The 21,992-nt window shown below is 43.3% G+C and overlaps 1 protein-coding gene across 1 annotated transcript in view; it reads left to right on the top strand.

Annotated features, from left to right (window-relative positions):
* The first annotated feature begins 694 nt into the window (after positions 1-694).
* aatkb (apoptosis-associated tyrosine kinase b) overlaps positions 695-21,992 on the top strand; it is a 61,044-nt gene continuing 39,746 nt past the window's right edge. Inside the window, exon 1 of the mRNA XM_072373512.1 lies at positions 695-1,139. Within this exon, the coding sequence (XP_072229613.1) occupies positions 1,064-1,139 (76 nt within the window). The 5' untranslated portion in view covers positions 695-1,063. The remainder of the gene's footprint in view (positions 1,140-21,992) is intronic.

Raw genomic sequence — 21,992 nt, 5'->3', positions numbered from 1 at the left:
GGGTGTACAACAAGAATGATGGAGGATCTGACAAAGACCGGATTTGAGCTGAGACGGATCCGTTTTCATCCGGTTTTGGCAGCTCGGTCTGTGACATCTCTGTGGTTTGGTGTGGGCGAAGCATCCCAAACATAGTAAACGTGTGAGATCCGCGAAGAAAAGTTAACACTGCTGCCAAGGAATAAAAACGGATGGGCAGAAAGGATGAGGGAGGGGTGGGATTGGGAGAGGATGAATGCTGGTCGGGTGGGGGAGGGGGCCTCATCCAGCATGTAGGATCAGAGTGAGGGTAGTCCGGAGAGCCAGGGCTTGCTCTGTGCCTTTCCCCTGTGTTACATCACTGTCCCTTCATTAGATTAGTTTTTTCTTTTAATAATGTCTCCGCTCATCTCACTGAGCCACGAGGCAGGGAGACAACTGCAGCCCCCACAAGCTCTGAAACACATCCTGTGAAGTCAGATTAACTGAAGATGCAGCAGCTTCTTCAGCCTTGAGGTTGGAGATAGAAAATGTGCCTGTTTAGCTGTGAAAATATTCTCCTGCTCCACTTTAGTTCAGCTCTGTGCTGTTTATTTCAGTTTGCTGAGCATGCTCAGGCAGCACAGTAGCCTATCCGCCCCCTACAACGTCCCCTCCCCCCGCAGACACGGCGCAAAAACGCTCCAGAAATTCTATTTGGGCGCATTACGGAGCAAGATGGCGCTCTTGCTGTCAGCACCTCGGACAGCTCCGGCGGCTCTGACACGAATCTGAGGCTTTGGTTTGGTGCATGTGCACAGGTGTCACATGAGGAATGTCCCCTGTGATCTGACTGCATCCAGGTGTGGCGTGAGGCTGAGCGCTGCTCCGGTTGGGGGGGACTTCATCTTCGTCCGCCTCGTCTTCATCTGCAGCGACTGTCTGAACCCAGCGGCTCAGGAGCGTCTTTAAACACGCAGATATGAGGAGAAATGAAGAAATCAGCTCGCAGAAATGAAACTGTGCCCGTGAAACAGTGTGGTCCAGTTTTCCGCCCTCCAAACCCTGCAGTTTTTCTTTCGGTTCTGCAGCGCCGGTTGTGAAGATGTTGCTGCTCTTGGCGACGATGTCTTCGGTCTTTTTCAGCCCCGGCTCTGCCCTCAGCTCCCATTTCAACCCAGGTGAGTCGACATTCCGCCGCTTCCATCCCAGAATGCTGCTGTATGAATAATCCCCATCACAGCTCCTAATAAAATTAAACTGTATTTGTTGCTGCTAAACGCCCACACAGCCTCTCTGTTCGCCCAGATCTATAAAATCCCATTTACAGCATTTAGAAATTATGTAATCGCTTCTATCTGTCAGCGGCTGAGTGAGTCCTACGTGTGTTTGTTGGGCTTTGGGAGGCAAAGAGCTGCAGCTTCAGTCTGATTCGGGTCAAAAGATCAGATCTGCTGATAGGTTCAAAGGTGCAGAAAAGGTGAAAGGTGAGGACATCTGGGGAGGAGGAGCAGAGGAGTCCTCTAAGAGCTGGAGGGGTCCAATTAGAGCTGAGGATTATGGGAGGTGATGAATGGAGGCAGATTGTGATGAAACAAGCAGAAATGAACTAATAATGTTTTTATTTCTGCAGCTACTTTACATTCAGGCAGCAGTCTCCATCAGGGGAGGATAAATAGATTCACTCTTTTACTCTTTCTTGTTGTTTTTGGATTGTTTTTAACTGACATGCAGTGCTCTGTGTGCCGTAAAACAAGAGCCAAACACTGGTCCTCTTCCACTTGATGTCCTCCAAACATGTTTTTCTTGCTAAGGCTGCCACGGTTTCAGAATGCTCTTCCCCCTTTTTTCAGAGCACATTAATTGAATCGCATAAATCTCCCCCTCCAGTGCAGCGTTTTAGTCTCTGCAGCAGCAGCAGGCGACTGAAAGAGAAAACTAATTCAGCCTTTTCTGTTCAACAAAGAATGCTGAAATTAATCAGGCTGGAAGGAATGCAGGTCCAAGCTGGAAATGTGGTCAAAATACTGTCTTTTGTTTTATTTGCAGATAAAATAAATCCTGTTTGCTGCTTTTAGCTGTTTCTTTATTCAGATCCCATTAGTCCTGACATGGTAACTTCACCTTAAACACCACAGAACGCCAACATAACATCATAATGGACTATACAGTAGGAAATGTTTTGGGATTTATTGAAACACGATCAAACATAAAAGTAAACACAGTATATGAGGTTAAAAAGAGAGTTTGTTCAGTTCTGAGCAGCTTTAAAGTGAATATCTGGTCTGAGCTCCTTTATTCTCCAACACAGCCTGAACCCTCTGAGACAAGCTTTCTGTCATTTCTTTAAGGAGTCTTCAGGAATAGTTCTCCAGGCTTCTTGAAGGACATCCCAAAGCTCTTCTTTGGATGTGGGCTGCCTTTTGTTCCGTTCTCTGTCAGATGATCCCACACTGCTTCAATAATGTTGAGGTCCGGGCTCTGGGGAGGATTCATCCCTCCATAAGACCTGTTGCCACTGATTTTAAGTCCACTTCTTGTGTCATTTGGCACAGCTCAGCCTTTTCTCCCTGTTTCCCTTCCTTAAGAACGGCTTCTTGACAGCCACCCTTCCATGGAGACCATTTCTGATGAGGCTTGGGCCAACAGTAGATGGATCAGCTGAAGGTCCAGATGCATCTCTCAGGTCCTGTCAGGTCTTTGCTGGATTTTTTCCTCTTTCTTAAGGACATCACTTTCAGATTCTGTTCATCTGCTGTAGATAGTTTTTTAGGCCTGACACTTCTTCTTTTGTCCTCCACTTGTCCAGTTTCCTCAAATGTTTTAAGGACACACTGCACACCATGCTGAGATATGCCAAGTTTTCAGCTAATAGCTCTTTGGGAATCACCTTGTTGCTGCAGAAATCCTATTTTCTGTCTGTCAAACTGTGTTTTCTTTGCTGTTTTTCATAGATGCAGCTAAAGAAATGGGAACAAATGATGTGTCTTTGTGACAGGCTGCTGGTAACAAAGTGCCTAAAGATCCAGTTTAAAATGGCTTCTTTGCTAAGTTGTCTATTCTGTGTCGACACAACACTGGTTCATCCCTTGAGTTAGGAGCCTTTTTTCTGCTTGTAAATGGTCAGGTACAGGGGCTGGACTGAAAATGAGTGAAAAAGCAGCCAATGTCCAAAGAAAAACTTTGACAGACCTTCAGAAAGCAGGAGAACTATTGATCAAGACCACTTCTGGCTGCTTGGAAGGAAAATAGAAAGAAATGAGGGCTGGATCAGGACTTTGGAACAACACTCTTCATAAAACAGTAACAAAACATGTAGAATGAGACAAATGCAGACGAACTTTAACTGAATCAGACCGATGTAATTTTCACACAGATTTTTATTAACATTAGATCTCAGAGCTGCCAGGCTGCTTTACTTCTGTTGGGATGAATTTTCATTTGTTCGTTGTGTCAGATATTTTGTTTCCTTTTCCCCTTTTTTATGTGCTCAGCTCGTGGTGTTATTCTATCTTTGGTAGTTTCGTGTTCTTATTTATATCTTTTATGTAAAAAATACATGGCAACTGTTGTCAAGGAGCTGACCAAGGTGCTGAAATCAGGGTCGCTGTGCAGAGAACAGAGATGTTTGTTCAAAGCAATTTGGATCGTTTTAAAAAGAAAATTCGGGTATTTTTAAGGGCTTTTGCAGTCACAAACAACCAGGGAATGTCACAGTGACAGAAAACTGTTGTCTGTAACAAACCAGTTTAACTGGGTCATTTTTCACAGAACATTTTGATGTCAATGGCAGCAAGGGTTTGAACATTTTAGGAAATAAAACTTTGTTGATTTTTAATTGTTTTCCTCAGTCTGTCATCTTCTTTCTTTATTTTCTGATGACTGCAGTTCTTCAGGAATACAATGTGGACCACAATATTTTGTCTTTTTCATTAATTAATGCATGTTTCTAGAGTTAAAAACTGAAGCACAGTAGCATGTTTCAACAGTTAAACATGCAGGGAAGTGGCTGATAACAAAATGTCAGGTGTTTATCTGTAAGTCTGATCACTTTTCTCATGAATATAATGATTGCAGATTTTTTTAGGTTGGACTGAACAGAAAATCGGTCTTAAAACTGTAGAACCTGCTGCACAAGAGTTTACAAATTTAGGACGTAGAGAAGAGAAGATGGAGGGATAGAAGGAGAAGTAGCCTGATGGAAGTGAGAAATGAAAGGGTGAAAGCAAAAAGGATTTAAATGAAAGGGAAGGGGAGACTGATCTGAGTCTTCCTGGCTGTACAGATAGTTGTGTAAGGGGTATAAGGATGACATCACAGCTCAGTAAAAGCAGGGGGAGTGATTTTACTGGCAGCGTTGGCTGCTGTCCCAGGCCTCAGGTTCTCCATTTCACATTTCTCTGTGGGCTCCTGGCTGTTCACACAGCAGTGCAGTCTGATTGGACAGGAAGGGGAAGCAGGGCGTTGTGCGTTCAAAGTTTCAGCAGACCTCCTGTTCTCCAGGCTAAACTACCAGCTGCAGGATCCGGAGGAGCAGGTAAACCTTTGTCAGAGGGGTCAGTTACTAAGTGGGATGTTTGCTCAGTAGACTCTGGTGTGTGTGTGTTGGTTGGCCTTCAAACAGAGAGCAAGGCTAGCTTAGAGCCACAGCTCAGAGGACTGTTTGTGTCGTTGGTGGCGATGCTTTGACTGAAATCGAAGTCCACTGAATGAATGTTGGTAACCTGCACAAGTGGAGGGCACAAAGCTCTGACTCTAGATTGGATTCCAACCATTTAGAGCAATTGAGCAGCTTCTTAAAGTTTCCCTCCTCTGATCTACACCTGCAAACCTCCTATTAGGAGCAACTCAACAGCACTCTTCCTCATCTGAGGACATGAAAGAACCGAGACGGTATCGAGTGGTTTTTTCCCCTTTTCTGTCTTTGGAGCTTCATGATTGCCACTTTGAAAAGAAGCAGAGTGTTTTCAGTGAGGCTGCTGCTGCAGACGTGCCTCTGATTGCTAATGGCTGCTGCACTCACACAGAGCTTCTTTGTGTGTCTGTTAGATTCTCAAAGAAAAATATTTCTTGATGGAAAACAGACTCCAGCTGTTGTGATGAAGGTGAATTTCTGTCAAGCTTGGCTGAAACTGCCTCACGTTTGAATGCTAGATCAGAAACGCAGAAACAGTGTCATGATGGTCCAACTGTTTTCAGTTGTTGTGACTGCATTGAAATACAAGGCTTGGAGAAATTTGAGCTCTCACAAATGATTGTGCGGTTTTCATTGGGAGGCGCAGCAGCAAATAAAATGAAAAGTAATTTAAAAAAGCTCAAAAGTTACTTTTTAATGACTTTCAGATTCAACAATTCGTATTTTTTTGTGCTGTAACTTTGCTTTTAATGCATCAAATGCAAAAGTAAGCAGGAGAGATCTGCTGAAGCTCTTGTGATGTGACTTTAGGGGGTTATTAGGTATTGTGACACACAAGCTGACTCACCATGACAGCATTGTATTGGTATAATACCCAGTGTTCTCTCCTGGCTTAAAGGGGTATTTCCTTTTTTTCTAGAGAGGGGTTGTGTGCACGTACTTCTCAACAGTCAGTCATTATTTTCCTTTTATGGCGCACTTCCTGTAGTTGGTTAAAAACAGAATCAGTTTGTGCTCATCTTTCAGGTCTAAAATGAGCCTTTGGTTTGTTTTATGGATTTTGAGGATGTTACATCGCGGTTATGTTCTTATTCTTTCATTTATATTCTGATCTATGTGTTTCACCAAAGTACATTTAAAAAAGAAAAGGAGAATTAATTCTACGTGCTGCTGAAATGACACACAAACCACACCTATCCTAACTTCCCTGGTGGAGGTAATCACTGTTTAGAAGCTCTGTTGTGTATCATTTTGTGTGTTCCAGTAAAATCATCTAAGAGCGGAGCAGAAACTCATATTCATCCCAGTGGATTCAGACAGGCAGCATACATTCTGTATAAAAAGAGCTGTGATGGTTTAAGCTCCTGGTGGAGATGCAAAGGCACACTTAATGAAATAATAATGATGTGTAATTCTTTATTGATCCTGGAGGGATTGTTTGCTTTGCTGCACGGAGCACAGCAGCAGAGAGGCTGCTCCAGCCTCCTGTTTGAAGACTCTCGGCCCATTTCGTGGCTGCAGAGAAGCTCCAGCATGCAGGCAGACTGAGTGCTGCTCTGTGAGGGAAATGAGATTCAGCTCGGTCCTCAGGAGTGCGGGAGGGTTGGACCTCCTACCGTCTGAGACTCGGAGCCGATACCACAGTTAATTAAAGCTGTCATGCTGCATGTAGAAGCTCCTCCGTCATACTGGAGCACCGCTATGGAATGACCTTTTTTAAAATATCAGTTTGTCCAAAGACCGCAGGACACTCGGAGGGCAGAATGGACAGGCTGATGGCGACAGGAACGTTACGTCTCATGTGACATTAACCTTTGTATTCAGTGTGTTTTTGTAGATTCCAGACTTATAAACTTTATCTCTCCCACATGGAGTCTCATTAGAGCTGAGAATGAAGCAGCAGTGGAATGAAATTTAATAACCTGAATACTTTTATTGCTACTTTTTCCTCCCAGTCTGCAACTATTCAGAGTTACTAGACAACATACAGTTAGTTTAATGAAAAAATATTTTACCAGGGTTGGAACAGTATGTTCTATAAGTCACACACCAGCTAGTTTTAGCTCCAGTTTGACTTCCTATAAGAAGCTGCACAATGTTGCCTCTCGTTCAGAAGTCCAGTGGAATAACTTTGCTGCTTTTAGGGCGATTAGAAGATTAAAAACTGTGAGATGTGAAAGTGTTAACGGTTGCTTTCAGACATTAAACGGGATTGATCTCAAACCTTTTACATACTGGCTCCAACATTAGAACGCCGGGTGTAATCTGAAGCCTTGAAGGTGATTTTAGGCCACTGGAGGTCAACGTTGAAAGCGGCTCAATCCTCCCACTGATTGTTTCTGCAGATATCTCCACAGACTCATCTCAGCTCAGACTCCTGCTGCAGGATCTCTGCAGTGATGCCCTTGAGCAAGTTTTATTAGCCTGCCGCCTCCATCTTGTCCTGCAGTGGGTCTGACTAATGGGATGGATGATGGAGTGTGACACTCGTCACCTGTTTCGATCTCCTCCGCGCTGCATCCCCCGGCCGCCATGTCTCTGCAGCTCCTGATGAGAGCCGTTAACTTTCCCAGCGGAAGCCATGTTTGATCAGACAGATTGTTGTGTTGTTGAATGAATACGTGGCAGGTCTGCCGGGGGCTTTATTCTCTGAGGCATCACTTCTATCTGAGATGTGCTTTCAGCACTGCGGACTCCCGGCATGAAAACAAAGCAATGAGCTGAAAAAGAAACTTGGAGCTGCTCCGATGAGTTTTCTTAGCTGGATAAAAATATTTATTAAATTAAATAAACCTTCACTTATTTTACTAAACGGTTTCTCCTGAGCACCATTGGTCCTTGTGACAAAAGCTGTTTCCATTCAGCTGTCACGTGAATTTTTTTGAAGGTCACTAAGTGTGCATCAGGCTTGTTTTCATCACCTTGTTTTACAGCAAGTGGTGATATAAGACATGTTGCACCAGGCTGAAATGAGCAGAGCTGTCGTTGCTAACCGGAAATTAAACCAGCTGCCTTGTCCACACGCAGTATGTGTAAAGAACGAATTACTAGTGCAGAGATAGAGGGGGTAGGGAAGCACAAGGTAAGTGCTGGGATAGGAGATGCTCTCTGAAGAGCTGGGTTTTCAGGAGCTTCTTGAAGATAGACAGGGACGCCCCTGTTCTGGTAGCGCTCGGTAGGTCATTCCACCATCGTGGGACGACACATGAACAGAGTTTGGATTGTCTTAGGCGTGGTGTAGGAGCTGCTAGACGACAATCCTGGGACCAACGGAGGGACCCAGTTGGGACAGAAGCCTTTGCAAGAGAATTCAAGTAGATGGGAGCCGTTCCATTAACGAATTGTCAGCTGTTGTGTATATCCGCTGGAACTATTTATCATTCTCTGGACACAGAAACAGCTGAACAGCCAAGCTGCATTAGATCTTGACTGAAAATTGAACTGAAAAAAGCACCAAAGCTTTTTTTAATGTTGACTCTCCAAACGTAGATAAGCAGCACATGTTTAAAACTCCAGGACGAGGTCGGCTAATATCAGTTTCACCTTTTTATTCTGGTTATATTAAAGTTTCAGCCCAGAAGCCTTCATCAGAGCAAAAAAGAAAATGGAGGTTGTGTCATTTACGCACAGGAATAAGAAGGTGATTGGCTTGAAAGGTCACGTGATATTTAACTTCCAAGGATCTTTTGTGATAATATTAACAGCAGCATGAAAAAATACACCTAACAGAAGTTGCACATTTCAAGGTATCGTTCTGTGTCTCTTAAGTTTGAGGAATATCCAAAAGAGCTGTTGCTGTCTGGATATAAACCCTCTGAAGTTTAGATAAGACTTTAAACATGTCATGATAAGGTCCTCTATCCCATCTGCTCGTAGAGTTCAAATCCAGCCTGATTTCTCCTTTACTCTGAAAAAGATGGAAAATCCAGTTGGACGATCGTCTCAGAAGTGTCTGCAGATACAAACCATTTTTCTTCCTTTTTACATAAAAAGGAAGAAAAATGGTTCCCTGGATAGATGGAAACTATTTTTTATTTGCTGTGGGTCACTGCAGGGAGAACTCCATCTCCTGGTCACCTTTTTGCCCCTCAGCTGAGACATTAATGACAGATTGATCGCTGTGGACTGAAACAGGGTTAGAGACGTCCACTAATCATCTTTGCTCTGTTTACTCTGTTTGGATGAGATGGAAGACTGATCATTTGACTCCTGGAGTCAACAGATGAGCACTTACTGACTGACATCAGAGCACTTGCAGATCCAGTCGATACACGGTGATATTGATCCTCTGTTATCCTGCACTTTTCCTCTTTAAGGTTTGATATCCTGAACCTTTCCTGTTATCTGCTGTGTTTTGTTCCCTACTTCTTCCTTGTTTCTCTATCTGTGCCGTCTTCTCTTTCATTGTATGAAAAGTGTGCAGCCTTCACAGTGTCTGCAGCATCACAGCAGGCCGGTAAGCCTGAGATTTAGAGGGATTCTTCGTCTGCTCTGCTGAGCTGACTGCAAAATGGTCTGACTGCTTTTAGAGTCCAAGAGCATCCTGAAGCAGAGGGAGGGAGGAGACGAGCGGAAGACAGAGAACTGGCTTTATGGAAACCCATCAGACTAGAACAGTAAAGCTCTGTGAAGTGATTATCAACGTGGCTGAGAAGCTGTGTTATTATAAACATCATTCTCTATTAGATAACTACAAGATGGCTGCACCAACCACAGCCCCCAGTATGAGACATTCTTATATTTACATATTTGCGGGTTTCCAAATTACAGAAAAATGTTCCATCCTGTTGATAGTCTGAACAATCTGAGCCAGAATCTCTTCGGTTTTCAGTGCTAGTTAACATACACATACTGATACATGTGTTTGGCTTCTTTCTGATGAACCACAATTAAACATTTTCAGCTGGTCGAGTATCAAGTATATTTGGGCTTCGGCTAAATTTGTCAAATAGCTGATTTTGGTAAAGCGGAAAGGATTGTAATCATTCATTTTCAACACACGTTGGTTTGCTGTTGCAGCATCTCATGCCAGAAGAGATTAGAGTAGGACATGAACAACAGAAAATAAGCAGTTTCTAATCAAAACAACCAGATGCAGAGAGACGAGGCAGACAATGACAGATGAGGAAAAACGAGAACCGGAGCTGCAAGCTGTCAAATAAGCAGAAAGAGTGAGAAATAATGCTTATTATAATACGACTAATAGTCAGTTCTGTTTAAACTGCAGCAATGAAAACAAAATGCTGTTTTTCAGTCTGGAGTTTGTGAGAGGGACCTATTGGAGGATCTCTGGCTACTCATCAAAGTTATTGGCTGCCAATCTGTGCCTTAAGAATGATAAATAAGATCTTAAATTCTTAACTTCCAGAGTGGCGCCGCCCTAGATGTGCTACTGCCACCGTAACTCTGGATGTTTTGCATCTTTCTTTGCTGCTTCTTTCTGTGAAAACGCAGATTTCTACACTTATTTGGATGCTGTGCTGCTGGAGGGACTTCTGCTGCTAACTGTTATGATGCGTAACCGTGGCAACGGGAAAGTTGTTATCCAGTTGGTGCGGCTAACTGAGCTTTCCAAAGTCCCAGTAATTGAATAAGAATGAGATGAGTTAAAGAGGAGCAGGTGAAATGGGGTCCAACCGTGATCATCAGGGGGAATGTGAGATCACTGGCAGGTGAAATGGACGAGTTTGGAGCCCTGATGAGGACACAGCAGGAATATCAGGCAGAGACCTGAGAAACAGCTCTCTGCTCAGCTTTAAGACTATCTGGGCAGACAGAGACTGCAGACAGAGACTGCAGACAGAGCGCTAACAGTAAAGGAGGAGGATCACAGAGCTGGTTAACAGCAGATGGTGGAATCCTGGACGTGTCACTGAGAAGGAGCGTCTCTGCAACCCAGATGTTGAACTGCTGGCTGTGAGTTTCTGTCCATGTTGCCCACTGAGAGAGTTCACCTGTTACCTGCTGACGCTGTGTGTGACATTGTCAGCTAAGTTGTTGCTAAGCTACGGAAACAACACCCCAACACCACCGATGGAGAGATTTCTTCCACACTTTAACTTTCTACATGTTTATCAGCTGATTTCCATCTTATTCTGTCATCTATTTAAAACAACAACAAATCTTTGATTACAAACTAATACTGCAGCAAAATAATTTCCCTTTGGGGAAAGTATTATTGAATTGATTTAAACTCCAAACCACGGCTAAACCTGGTGTTACAGGAGCTCTTCAGCAGCTGTCTGGTTTAAGTGACGTGCTGAGAAATCACGTTTGCTGAGATGAGAGATTATAGCATGTTGAGGTAAAATTAATTTCCAGGTTTTGGTGAAATGGAAAGTTACTTATCACAGAGATTCTTTGTAGCTGGATGAAACCATCAGTCTGTTATCTAACAATCTGATTAAAATGAAGATTCTTATCCAAGTGGCACTAAGATTTCTCCTCTGAGTGTGAGCATAGAAAATTAAATGAACAGATTATTTTCATATCTCTCCCGGCTCAAATCATCTTTGTCTAACTGCATATGTAATTTTTAACTATTCCACCTTCAAAACATCCTCAGATTCAGTTCAAACTGAACACACCTGATCTCCAGACCCGTGAGATGTGAAAACCTTCTTACTGCTGCCAAATCTTGCTTGATTTCATTGTAGCTGTTGCAATCATTACTAATTGTGTAACTGAAGGAATTAACCTAAAGCTCCAGGAAGAAGAAAGTTTATGATCAACCAGAAGTGGCACAAAATTAATGAACTATTTTTGTGTAACAGGAGCCTTCGCAGCACTTACCCACAGATGGCACCTGCTTTACTGCTAAATATTCCCAGTTATCCTGCTGTGGCTGTAACTGGCAACAAATGCGAGTACATGTAAGGTGGTCAGAGGGGTGGAGGAGGATCTTTTTTGTTATGTTATGTTTCTGTATTTATCAGACGCTTTTATCCAAAGCGACTTACAAATAAAGATATAACAGCTATATAAAAAGCTAACAATAAACTACATAGAAGGAACCCAGGAGTCCGACTCTGTCAGAGGGGACAGAGTAGAGATAGGGTGCAGGCATAGAAGGAAGAGCAGAAATATAAAGTGCAGAGATAGAGGGGGGAGGGAAGTACAAGGTAAGTGCTGGGATAGGAGATGCTCTCTGAAGAGCTGGGTTTTCAGGAGCTTCTTGAAGATAGACAGGGACGCCCCTGTTCTGGTAGCGCTCGGTAGGTCATTCCACCATCGTGGGACGACACATGAACAGAGTTTGGATTGTCTTAGGCGTGGTGTAGGAGCTGCTAGACGACAATCCTGGGACCAATGGAGGGACCCAGTTGGGACAGAAGCCTTTGCAAGAGCATCCAAGTAGATGGGAGCCGTTCCATTAAGCTCTTTGTAGCTAACATCAGGGACTTGAATCTGATGCGGGCGGCTAAGGGCAGCCAGAGGAGTTCAATGAACAGAGGGGTGACGTGTTCTTTTAGGCTGATCCAAGACCAGACGCACCGCCGCGTTCTGGACCATCTGCAGAGGTTTAATCTCCAGTTTGGAGAACTTTTTCCGTCCAAAGGTGATGCTTTGGGGGTACCCTGTGCATTCAAAAGCCGTCTCCTGATCAGGCGTCGGTATGTGGACGTGACAGTGGTCAGAACGGGACTTCAGGGGGTTTTTCCAAATGAGGCAGCACTGCCATGAGCAGTTCATTGATGGGGAAGGGGAAAGTGCCCAAATTTAGACAATTCAACCTACTGAACAAGTCTCCCAACCCTCCGATACAACCTATGCATGTAGGAATGTGTAATGCTCAACAGATACTGTTCAAATTTAATTAGAAACCTTTATAGATTCAGGGTAAAGTTGTTGTTTTGTGTTAAAAACAAGTTCTTTGTTAATGTTGGAGGACCCTTAAGCTAATTCAGATGGTTGTAAGGTCAAAGCTAAAAGAAAGATTTAAGAATATTTACTGTTTAAGCAGGAAAACAAACGTCTGCTTCCTGTGTTTAAAGTTTTGTTGACCGTCCATCCACCCTGACTTCCTCCTTTGTTATTTTATCATCTCGACAGCCACTAGGATGCAGCCTTACTTTTACGTACTGTTGATCATTTGCTTTAATTAGCTCTTGCAGTATTGTTTCACACCTCTAATAATAGCTATAACTTGTGATAAACTTCATGCCAAAGGAACATATCAACCAAAAATAAATGTATCAACTACTCAAAAGTAATTTCCCTGTAAATACTGTAATCGGGACAGGGAAGAAGCCGTCTCACTGTACAACATGAAGTGCTTATTTATGTCCTGCTGTTGAACCTGAGGAGGCCCACTTTGACACATGTTCCCTCTGCATGGCGGCTGACCTGCGAGGTCGACTCCACTGACCACCCACACGGTTTCATAAGCCATCAGCAGATATAACAGCACATACTCCGTCACACTGTCCCCATGGCAACACATCTCACAGGATCGGCATTGTGATTCAGCACAGCATTTAAGACCGCTTTTAGCAATCAAGGTCTGAGCGAGAGAATAAAGCGAGTGTCGTTGGTGTGATCCATTAGAATTCACACGTGAGCGGTGGAAGCTGCACGTGAAGCAGCTGCAGGAGTTCGGATGCTGCAGCCGGCATTAAAAAGTGTGTATTCGCTGCACACGTTTGAGTGGCCATAAGCCACAGTATTAACTGTGTGTGTGTGTGAGCAGGAATAGAGTCTAAGCGAGAGCATCTGTGTGTTTGCACATTATGTGACCACGTTTGCTCCAGTTTCTGTTAACCCTCCCCTCATTCTCATCTAGATCACACATGAGCTCATCCAATATTTAGGATATCAGTCATCCCAGTTTAGATCAGAATTCCATGATGGCAGCAAGTTCAGTCCGAAACAGCCAGAGATGCAGCTGCAGTCCCCAACTTTACATGATGAGATTAACTGGATTACAGCTACAGTTGGGTTCTGCTCCTTATCTGAGGGTAATTATCCTTGGATATATGGCGGTGAATGAATGGAATCACTGGCACAAAGCATGTCATACCCCGGTACGATAGGTGGCGCTGTCCCCACTTCAGCTATCGCTAATAGAGCCACTTCCTGTTGACGTCTTCCCCGCCAACAACAACAAACTCAGGCATTCAGAAAGATGGCGAACGCAGAGCGAGATGAAGCTGCGTCCCTCTCCATCTGTGATGAGCTGGTTATGGCACAGACGATGCACAACGGCGCATTCTCCATCGCTTTGTTTCTTTCTTTCTGACAACAACAGGAATATCGTCTCCTTCCACTTCCGGGTGATGATCCCGGGAAAAAATCTGGAGCATGAGCAGAACGCTCGATCCGATCCACTGTCGTCTACGTGCACATTCAGATCGAGTTGGATCAGATTACATTTTTTTAATTTTTTGTTGGATTAAGGTGTCGACATGAGCTGAATAACTCAGTCTTATTGTAATTTAGCCATTAATCCGATCCAATAGCATGTAACCGCACTGACTGAGAGTGCCCATTTTATTTATTTATTTATTTATTTATTTATTTATTTATTTATTCATTTTAGTCAGTTTCCTTCTTTGACAACACAAGTAATAAGCAGTGTCATGTAGAGAAACACCAGATAGCACCTAGGTAACACAGCAAGGTAACACCTAAAGATAGAGTCAGCAGACACATTATTGAGCGACTGAGCTATGACTCAGGAATGACCTCTTGGTGATTGAATTGTTAGAAACAAACCCGGCACCAAAAAGATGAAGGCAGGAACAAGTTGGGAGATGCAGCATTCATGAATCCTTCTATAAATATATGAAAACAGTGATCTTCATTGTCATGCAAAACTAAAACGAATCACAAAAGAAATCCAGAAAGACACAAAAGATAGACCAACACATGACAGAAAGCTTGGGGAAAAAAAGCCAAAATGGACAGAAATTACATAAAAAGCTGCAAAACCACACAAACAGACCACAACAAGGCACAAAGACACAGAAAAGAAACAAAATCAACAAAAATAATGCAAAGAGACACAAATGGACAACAATTAGACACAAAAATACCAAGAAATTAACACAAATGATCACAAACGTGACACAGAATAACCGTAAAAAGACTAAAAATTTGTTTTAAAAAATACAAATAAACCAAAGGGGATGCAAAAAAGACCACAGAAGCAGTAACAATAAAAAAGAGAAACAAATTAACTCAGATAAATACCACAAAATGACACAAAAGAATCACAACAGGACACAAATGTACCATAAAGAAAGGCTAAGAAACCACAAAAAGATGCTGAAAAAGACAGAAACTCACTTCAGAGAGACAGAAAGGATACAAGGAGGCCACAAATATACCAAAAAAAGACCACAAAGAGCCAAAAACATTCAAAAAGAGACAAAAGGACTTTAAAGAAGTTTAGAGTTGTACAATCACGAGCTTTTCAGTCTTACTAAACTGTTTGAGCTCACATTTTTCTGCTGTATGGTAAAATGTTTATGGTAGTGGTCATATTGAGTGTTGAAGAGGAATAATGGGGCTGTGGGTTCACAGCGTGTTACTTAACATGTCCGGATGCTTTGAAACTTCCTGTGTGACAGCACGTGCTTCCACGAGGGCGGAGGGACGGCCACGCATGTCAGAAAAATCCCACATGAAAGCTTACATAACAGACTCATGAAGATTTTATGTGAAAGGAAATCACAATGTATTCTGTGCAAATCTTCAGCTGTAAATGAACTTTATCGCGCACACGCGTCTCCTGAGCACGAACCCACGTCACAGCCACATTCGTCTTTTTATTCCTGGACACTCTGGGCAGGAAGTACCAAATTCAGGCGCAATTTCTTGCAAAAAGCACTTCAAATGCATAATGTTTTCAGGCCTGAAGTCATTTTACTCAGAGCTACACACAGAAATGAGGCAGCCTGATATTCTGAAAGCGTCTCCTTGGCAACCGTGCTTCGACGTCGGCGCGCAGCAGGGGGTGGGGGGGCACTTTAGTGCGTCCGCTCCCTGTGATCATGCATAATCACGGCGGATGCGTATCACAAACCTGGCCGGCGTCTCTCATTAATGGTTGAAAGGAAAGTGCAGCCTGTGAAGAGATGTTTCAGTGTGTGTTCGCCACATTTCGGCCTTTTAAAGCGAACGCACTTGATTGAGTTAAAAGCTGCTTTTATGCAGATCTCCACGCTAAAACGAGAAGAATGCCTCCACACTGGAGCGCACTTGGCGGGTCAGGATCTCCAAAGGTCCGCGTTTTAATGACTGACTGAGTGATACAAGTTAATTGGTATTTCCTTTTCATTTAGAGCCATTTTCCAGACAGGAACAGGCTCATCTTGTCATGTCACCGGTTGTTTCTTTCCATTTGCGCTCACCGTGATTGCATGACAGGTTTTACTTATCACAGCTCTTAGTTTTCGTCTGTAATGCAGCGGAGTGGTTTTGTGAGAAGAAACAAAAAGATGAGGAGTAAAAACAAACAAAAGATCTTTATCTGCTGCTAAAAGCAAAAATAAATCAATAAATAAACCAGGAGGAATTATTTCTCAGATGCTTCCATTTGCCTGCTCTGAAGTTCAGGCTCTGAGAGCTGGAACTGATCCTCTTTGTGGCTCAGTTCCTTCAGTCCAGCGTTGAACTGGACCGAGTTGTTAAAACAGTGGGATGAAAAGTGGCTGCTGCACATTCACAGTCTTTAGCTAACTCTGCTGGAACATTAGCCTCAGATATAGTTTATCCACTGGGCTCTTATATCCTCTGAGGCTGCTGCTGGATGGAAGATGCATGCTCCTCAGTACAGCTGACAGCAGAACATTTCCACCAGAAGCTGGCTTCATCCGTCCAGCAGGGTGGATGTGAGTGGGCGGGGCTTAACAGAGGAGGCGGAGTCACCTTAAGGAGTGATTTGATTTTGAAAAGCAAATTAGAACGGCTTTTACACTTATACTTGCTGGTGGCTCCAGACACCCTAATATATGCTCCCAAAAACAAGAAAAGGTGTCTTGATATGTCACCTTTAATGTATAATGTGAGTGTGTGTCATAATGAGCTGCTTCTGTAAGTCGCCCCTGCATGACATCAGAGATGTGATGTCATATCTGAGCATGTGCAGAGATTCATTCTGCTTCAGCGGTCTCTGAAGAAAAGATAAAAAAAAAGACGGGAGCAAAATCTAAACCTGTGAGTGATGGTTTAAAAAGAGGAGAGCGCTGTGGAGGCAGCAGTAAAGCATAAAGGAATGACTAATACCTGCTCCAGCATCTGATATGTGATGGCTTGTATTTTCAGCTTCATTAAGTCTCCCTGGCTGAGATGATTCATCCAGATGAGAGCCTTAAACAGCAGGATGGCTTTGTGAGGTTCACTCAGGTGAAGCGTTTAATGTTCCTTCTTGTTTCCCTCTTTGCTTTGAACAATGTTATCTCTCTCCACTTTAATGGTGTCTGTGCAGACTGAATGGCCCTGCATCTACATGACGTCTTGTTGTGTTTTCACGCTTCGTTGGTCGTGGCGTAGCTGCAGTTACGCACACTTTAGAGACCAACAGTCCCCTGCGTCTGCCCTCCCAGCTATAAGGACTTGATAAATGCTAAGCTTTCTCTGCAAACACACACTGAATGATATTCGCATCTTCATGCTCACTGAAGCTGCTCCCCGAGTATTTAACAACCTAAAGGAGTGCATACGGAGCAATGTGATGCTACTACGGAAAAGGGAAGGTGCGGGTGCTTTTGAGAAACTATACCTTCATATTTGCAGGAAATTCAAAGGACAGTTGCAGGCTTGATGATTCAACGTGTGCCATTTGGGAAATGTATATGTAATATAATGGCTTAAAGCAAATGCTCAGAGCACATTTATATTAATATTAAAATCCACATGTAATGTCATCAGCTAACACAGGAGCTTAATCTGCCCTCGACTGCAGTTTTATTGTCTTCATAAACTCATAATCCTCTCAGCAGGCTGGCTGTTGCTCCACACCGCGACAAAACAAACCCACAGAGAACAACACAACTGCAGTTTGACCCCACACAAACGGAAACACCGGGAGAAACCCGCGTACACGCCGTAAAATCCCATCATCACAGGGAACGGCGATGCGTTAAGATGGAGAGAAAAGGGCAGAGAAGATGAGGGCAAACAAAGGAGTGACATTCACGTTTGTTGTGACGGGAGGTCAGAGGGAGGGATCGCGTTGCTGGTTCTCAGTGTTGTGACCTTTTAACAGATCACACACAAAGCTCAGTATGTGGCCGTGCACACTTTCAGATGCACGCCGCAGCTTATGAGTGTAAACATTTATGTCACGGCTTCAAATAAAGAACAGAAGAGACGTTAAAGTTGTCCACAGACTGTATCTTTAATCAAAGAAGCACAACCTGAAAAATGCTGATTAGAAATGATAAAGATGATTAAATAAAGAAAGAAGGATTTAAGGTCCATGGAAAAAAACATTTCAGAAAGGCAGGGAACAAGAAACGCACGTGACAGATGGTGAGAAAATATGTAGTGAAAAGAAAGAAAGGAAAGAAGGATGGAAATAAGAAGCTGGAGAAGGGAGATAAGGAAGAAAAGGTTAAAGGAAGAAAGAAAAATTTTAAAGAAGCAAGTAACTGAAGGAATGGAAAGAGAAAGGAAGATGGAAGAATGGTGGAGCTATAGGAAGAAAGAGAAGAGGAAGCAATTAAAAGGAAAAAAGAAGGAAGAAAATGAGGAATAAGGTAAAGCTGAAAGGAAAGAGGGAAGGAAGAACAGAGTAAAGGGAGGGAGAAACTGGAAAGGAAGCAAGGATGAAATGAATAAATGAAGGAAGTAACAAAAGGAAGGACAAGAGAAATGAAGAAAGAGGAAGAAAGAAGGAGAAAGGAAAGAACCGAGGGAAGAAAGGAGAGGGGAATTAAAGGAATAGAAGATGGAAGGAACACAAAGAGGAGAAAATTAAGAAGGGGTTAAGAAAAGATGAGTGATGAAAAGTTTAAAAAGAAGAGAGAAGAAAATGTAGCAAAAAGAAAAAGCATAAACGAGTGGAAAGGAGTCAAGAAAAAGAAGAGTGAAGGGAGATGGAGGGATAGTAAAAGTAGACAAAGAGGTAAAGAAAATGACAGAAAGGAGAATAAATGAATATGACAAAAGGAAAAAGAGTGGGAGAAAGATGGACAGAAGTCTCCTTCTCTGTTGGACATGGTGCTGATGAGCCCGCCGGGCCCTCTGGGAGCCAAATAAACCAGACGAGGCCGAGCTGATGGAGGCAGTTTGTTGTCTGGTGAGAGGAGGTGGAGCAGAGCCTCAGATGGAGGCTGTCAGACAGCCGAGGAAACGCTGAAGTATTGCTCTGCCGCATCAGGTCGACATCTCATTCACAGAGACAGACTCTTATCTGTAGAGTTGCTGAACACAGATAACATGGCTGCTCGGAGGACACGTGTTTCACGGTTAAAGCTCAGAATTACAGCCTCCTGTGTAATTAGGTTACAGCACGTGGGCTGCCTGATTATGGATGGAAGGAAGGCCCGACTCCCACATGATGTGAGTGGCTAAGCCTCCTCTTCCTCCGTGTGATGGAGCCACACTGTAATTGTTTTCAAGCTCTCAGCTTCAGCAGGGAAAGGAAAAGTGAAAGATCCCAGCTCGGGAAGCCGTCTAAATTTGACTCCTTGACTGAGTTTAAAGAGGAGAGATGACTCGGTTGTTCATTCAGGATGAAATCAGCATTACACGTCATATCTGCCAGAAAAACAGAAAAGTGTGACTTCATGGATCTGTAGGCAGTGTTTTCATTGAGTTGTGCGTAAATAACAGACAAGTACAAGTTAGCAGCCTGGGAATCTTTCTGGGGTTCCTGCTCCACATACTGTTAGCAATTATGAAAATCTGAGAAAGGTTTCAGTTGATGCAAACCATTTCTTTACCCCTGAAGCCAAATGGTGCGCTGATGCTCTAATGGGCAGAGGCGCATTAAGGACAATATGATAGTGTTCTTGTGCTAGTGGGGTAATTCTGTTGACATTTCAACAGAAATTAGCCACTATTTGTCCAACACGATAAACACAAGTTGCTTTTTGGAAAAAATACGGTACAGTAATTAAAAAGTGTCTCTACGGCCCAACCCAAACTTCAGCTTCCTTCTGTTCTGTGCTAGCTTCATTCTTTTCTGTGCTAGCTTCTTTCTTTTCTGTGGTAGCTTCCTTCTGTTCTGTGCTAGCTTCTTTCTTTTCTGTGCTAGCTTCCTTCTGTTCTGTGCTAGCTTCTTTCTTTTCTGTGCTAGCTTCTTTCTTTTCTGTGCTAGCTTCTTTCTTTTCTGTGCTAGCTTCCTTCTGTTCTGTGCTAGCTTCCTTCTGTTCTGTGCTAGCTTCTTTCTGTTTTGTCTCTTGCTTCTTTCTGTTCTGTGCTAGCTTCTTTCTGTTCTGTGCTAGCTTCCTTCTGTTCTGTGCTAGCTTCCTTCTGTTCTGTGCTAGCTTCCTTCTGTTCTGTGCCAGCTTCCTTCTTTTCTCTGCTAGCTTCCTTCTCAGTTAACAATCCGACTGATTTCCATTAAAATGCTAACATGAAATGTTCCCTTGTGTCCCGCTCAGATGCTGTAGCATTGACTTTGTGTTATCGTGCTAACCTAATTGGGTTTTACAATGGACACACAGTACAGTATTTTCTCTTTTCTTTTCTTCGAAATGCTTCCAATGATTTTGCTCCACGTTATTTTCTCCAGTTTCCTGCATCACATCAAGCTGCTACAAACGTGCCCATGTTGTGCGACAGCAATAACTGTCCTCCGTGTGAAACCGCTAAGCAGAACATGTTGGTGGGAATTAAATGAAGCATCAAAGGAGATCATTTGCATCAAGGGTTACTTGAAGAATTATTTACAGGGTGAAGAGTCCCCTCAAACAAATCCACCTTACATTTTATTTGTAAAACAGTTTGAGTCTTTTTTCCTGTGGACCAGTGCACATATGACACATCTGAATATGAGATTGTGCTGCAGATAGTCCTTTGGCCACACAAGAGAGAATAATAGACCTCCAAAGTGGTATTTCTATCACCTTTAACTGTTTACAGAAGTATTCACGGTCGACTTTGACCAGTGAACCATCAAAAGAAAAAGAGGAAGTGTGTGGAGGGTTAATTTTCTCTCTGGTGTCAAAGACGAGTTGTTTTTGTGTTGGCACCGTGTTTGTGAGCATCAGGAGGGCATTCGAATGAGCCCGAATGGGATTTCAGGGAAGGCATTGCCATGGAAACGTGCAGATTTTTTTTTTCTTCCCACATTGGTTTTATTTTTTTCAGCCACTTCTTGAGCCAGACGTCTCAGCAGCTGTTTAGGAACATTTGGTGTTTACATTGGCGTTGCTGATGACACACCAAACGTGCACCGAGGTTGCTGTTTGTTGGTCTGTGTGCAGAAATGACCACGAGCGTGATCGCTGCATCGCTTTCATGAGAACCAGCAGCTGTGCAGCAGATTTAGTCTTCGACCTCAGACACAGATTGTTCGTGATCGGATCATCAGCTTCATGCACTTCACATGTTGTTTAACCACCTCCAGCTCTCCCTCCACCCATCTGTCCCCCCTCCCGTCTCCATCATCTTCTTCCTCTCTTCTGTTGCTGTTTTTTTCCTCAGAACGATGAGTCCTCCTGTTGTCATGCTGCCCTGCATCTCACTGAGCGTCTGATGGATGCATGGTGTCAGCAGCAGGGTGGGAGAGGGCAGAGGGTGGGGGTGGGGGGGGGGCATGATTTATTTTACCAGCCCCAGCATTTTTGATACAGTGGCTGTTGGCTGTGAGAGCAGAAGCTTTATCTCTGCCACTGGATTGGCACACAGACACACTCATGCATATCTCTTTCAGAGGAGCTTGTATTGATCGTATCCATTCCTTATCTTGTGACCGTGTTTACAACCTCTCCTTTTTGGGGAAATTTCACTTTGTATTCGCTGGGGTATTTTGGTGTAGTGGGACACAACTTAATGACCAATTCACAGCATTTAAACCTCTTTTGAGACTACTTACAGACAAACTAAAGAGCTAAACATTGCTTCTGCTGCTCGGTCTGTTCTTAAAACAGTTTCTAAAGTCTCTTTAAGTGGCGATACTGCAGATTGTGGGAAATTTGAGACATAATTTCTGACATATATGGGACTCTGTGTGTGTTTCTATGCCATGATTATTAGAAAACTTTTTATTTTTATGTTTTAGCCTTTCCCCTTCTCTCCCAAGCTTTGCTTTAAAATATTGATTGCATATCTGCAAGATGTAGCGTAGCGACAAAGGTGCTTATTTCCACGTAGAAGTAGCCACAATTTTAGCATTTTACAGTCCTCCAAAGGTAGTCTGTGGAAACTCAAACAGCACAAAAACCAGACAATTACAATATCCTCCTTATTCTGTTCCCAGTTTATACGCACCTGAAGTTCCACT

Source organism: Leuresthes tenuis, unplaced genomic scaffold (assembly GCF_036924035.1).
Source record: "Leuresthes tenuis unplaced genomic scaffold, fLeuTen1.0.hap1 SCAF_20, whole genome shotgun sequence".
Classification (NCBI taxonomy): Eukaryota; Metazoa; Chordata; class Actinopteri; order Atheriniformes; family Atherinopsidae; genus Leuresthes; species Leuresthes tenuis.
This window is presented reverse-complemented; position numbering and strand designations above follow the sequence as displayed.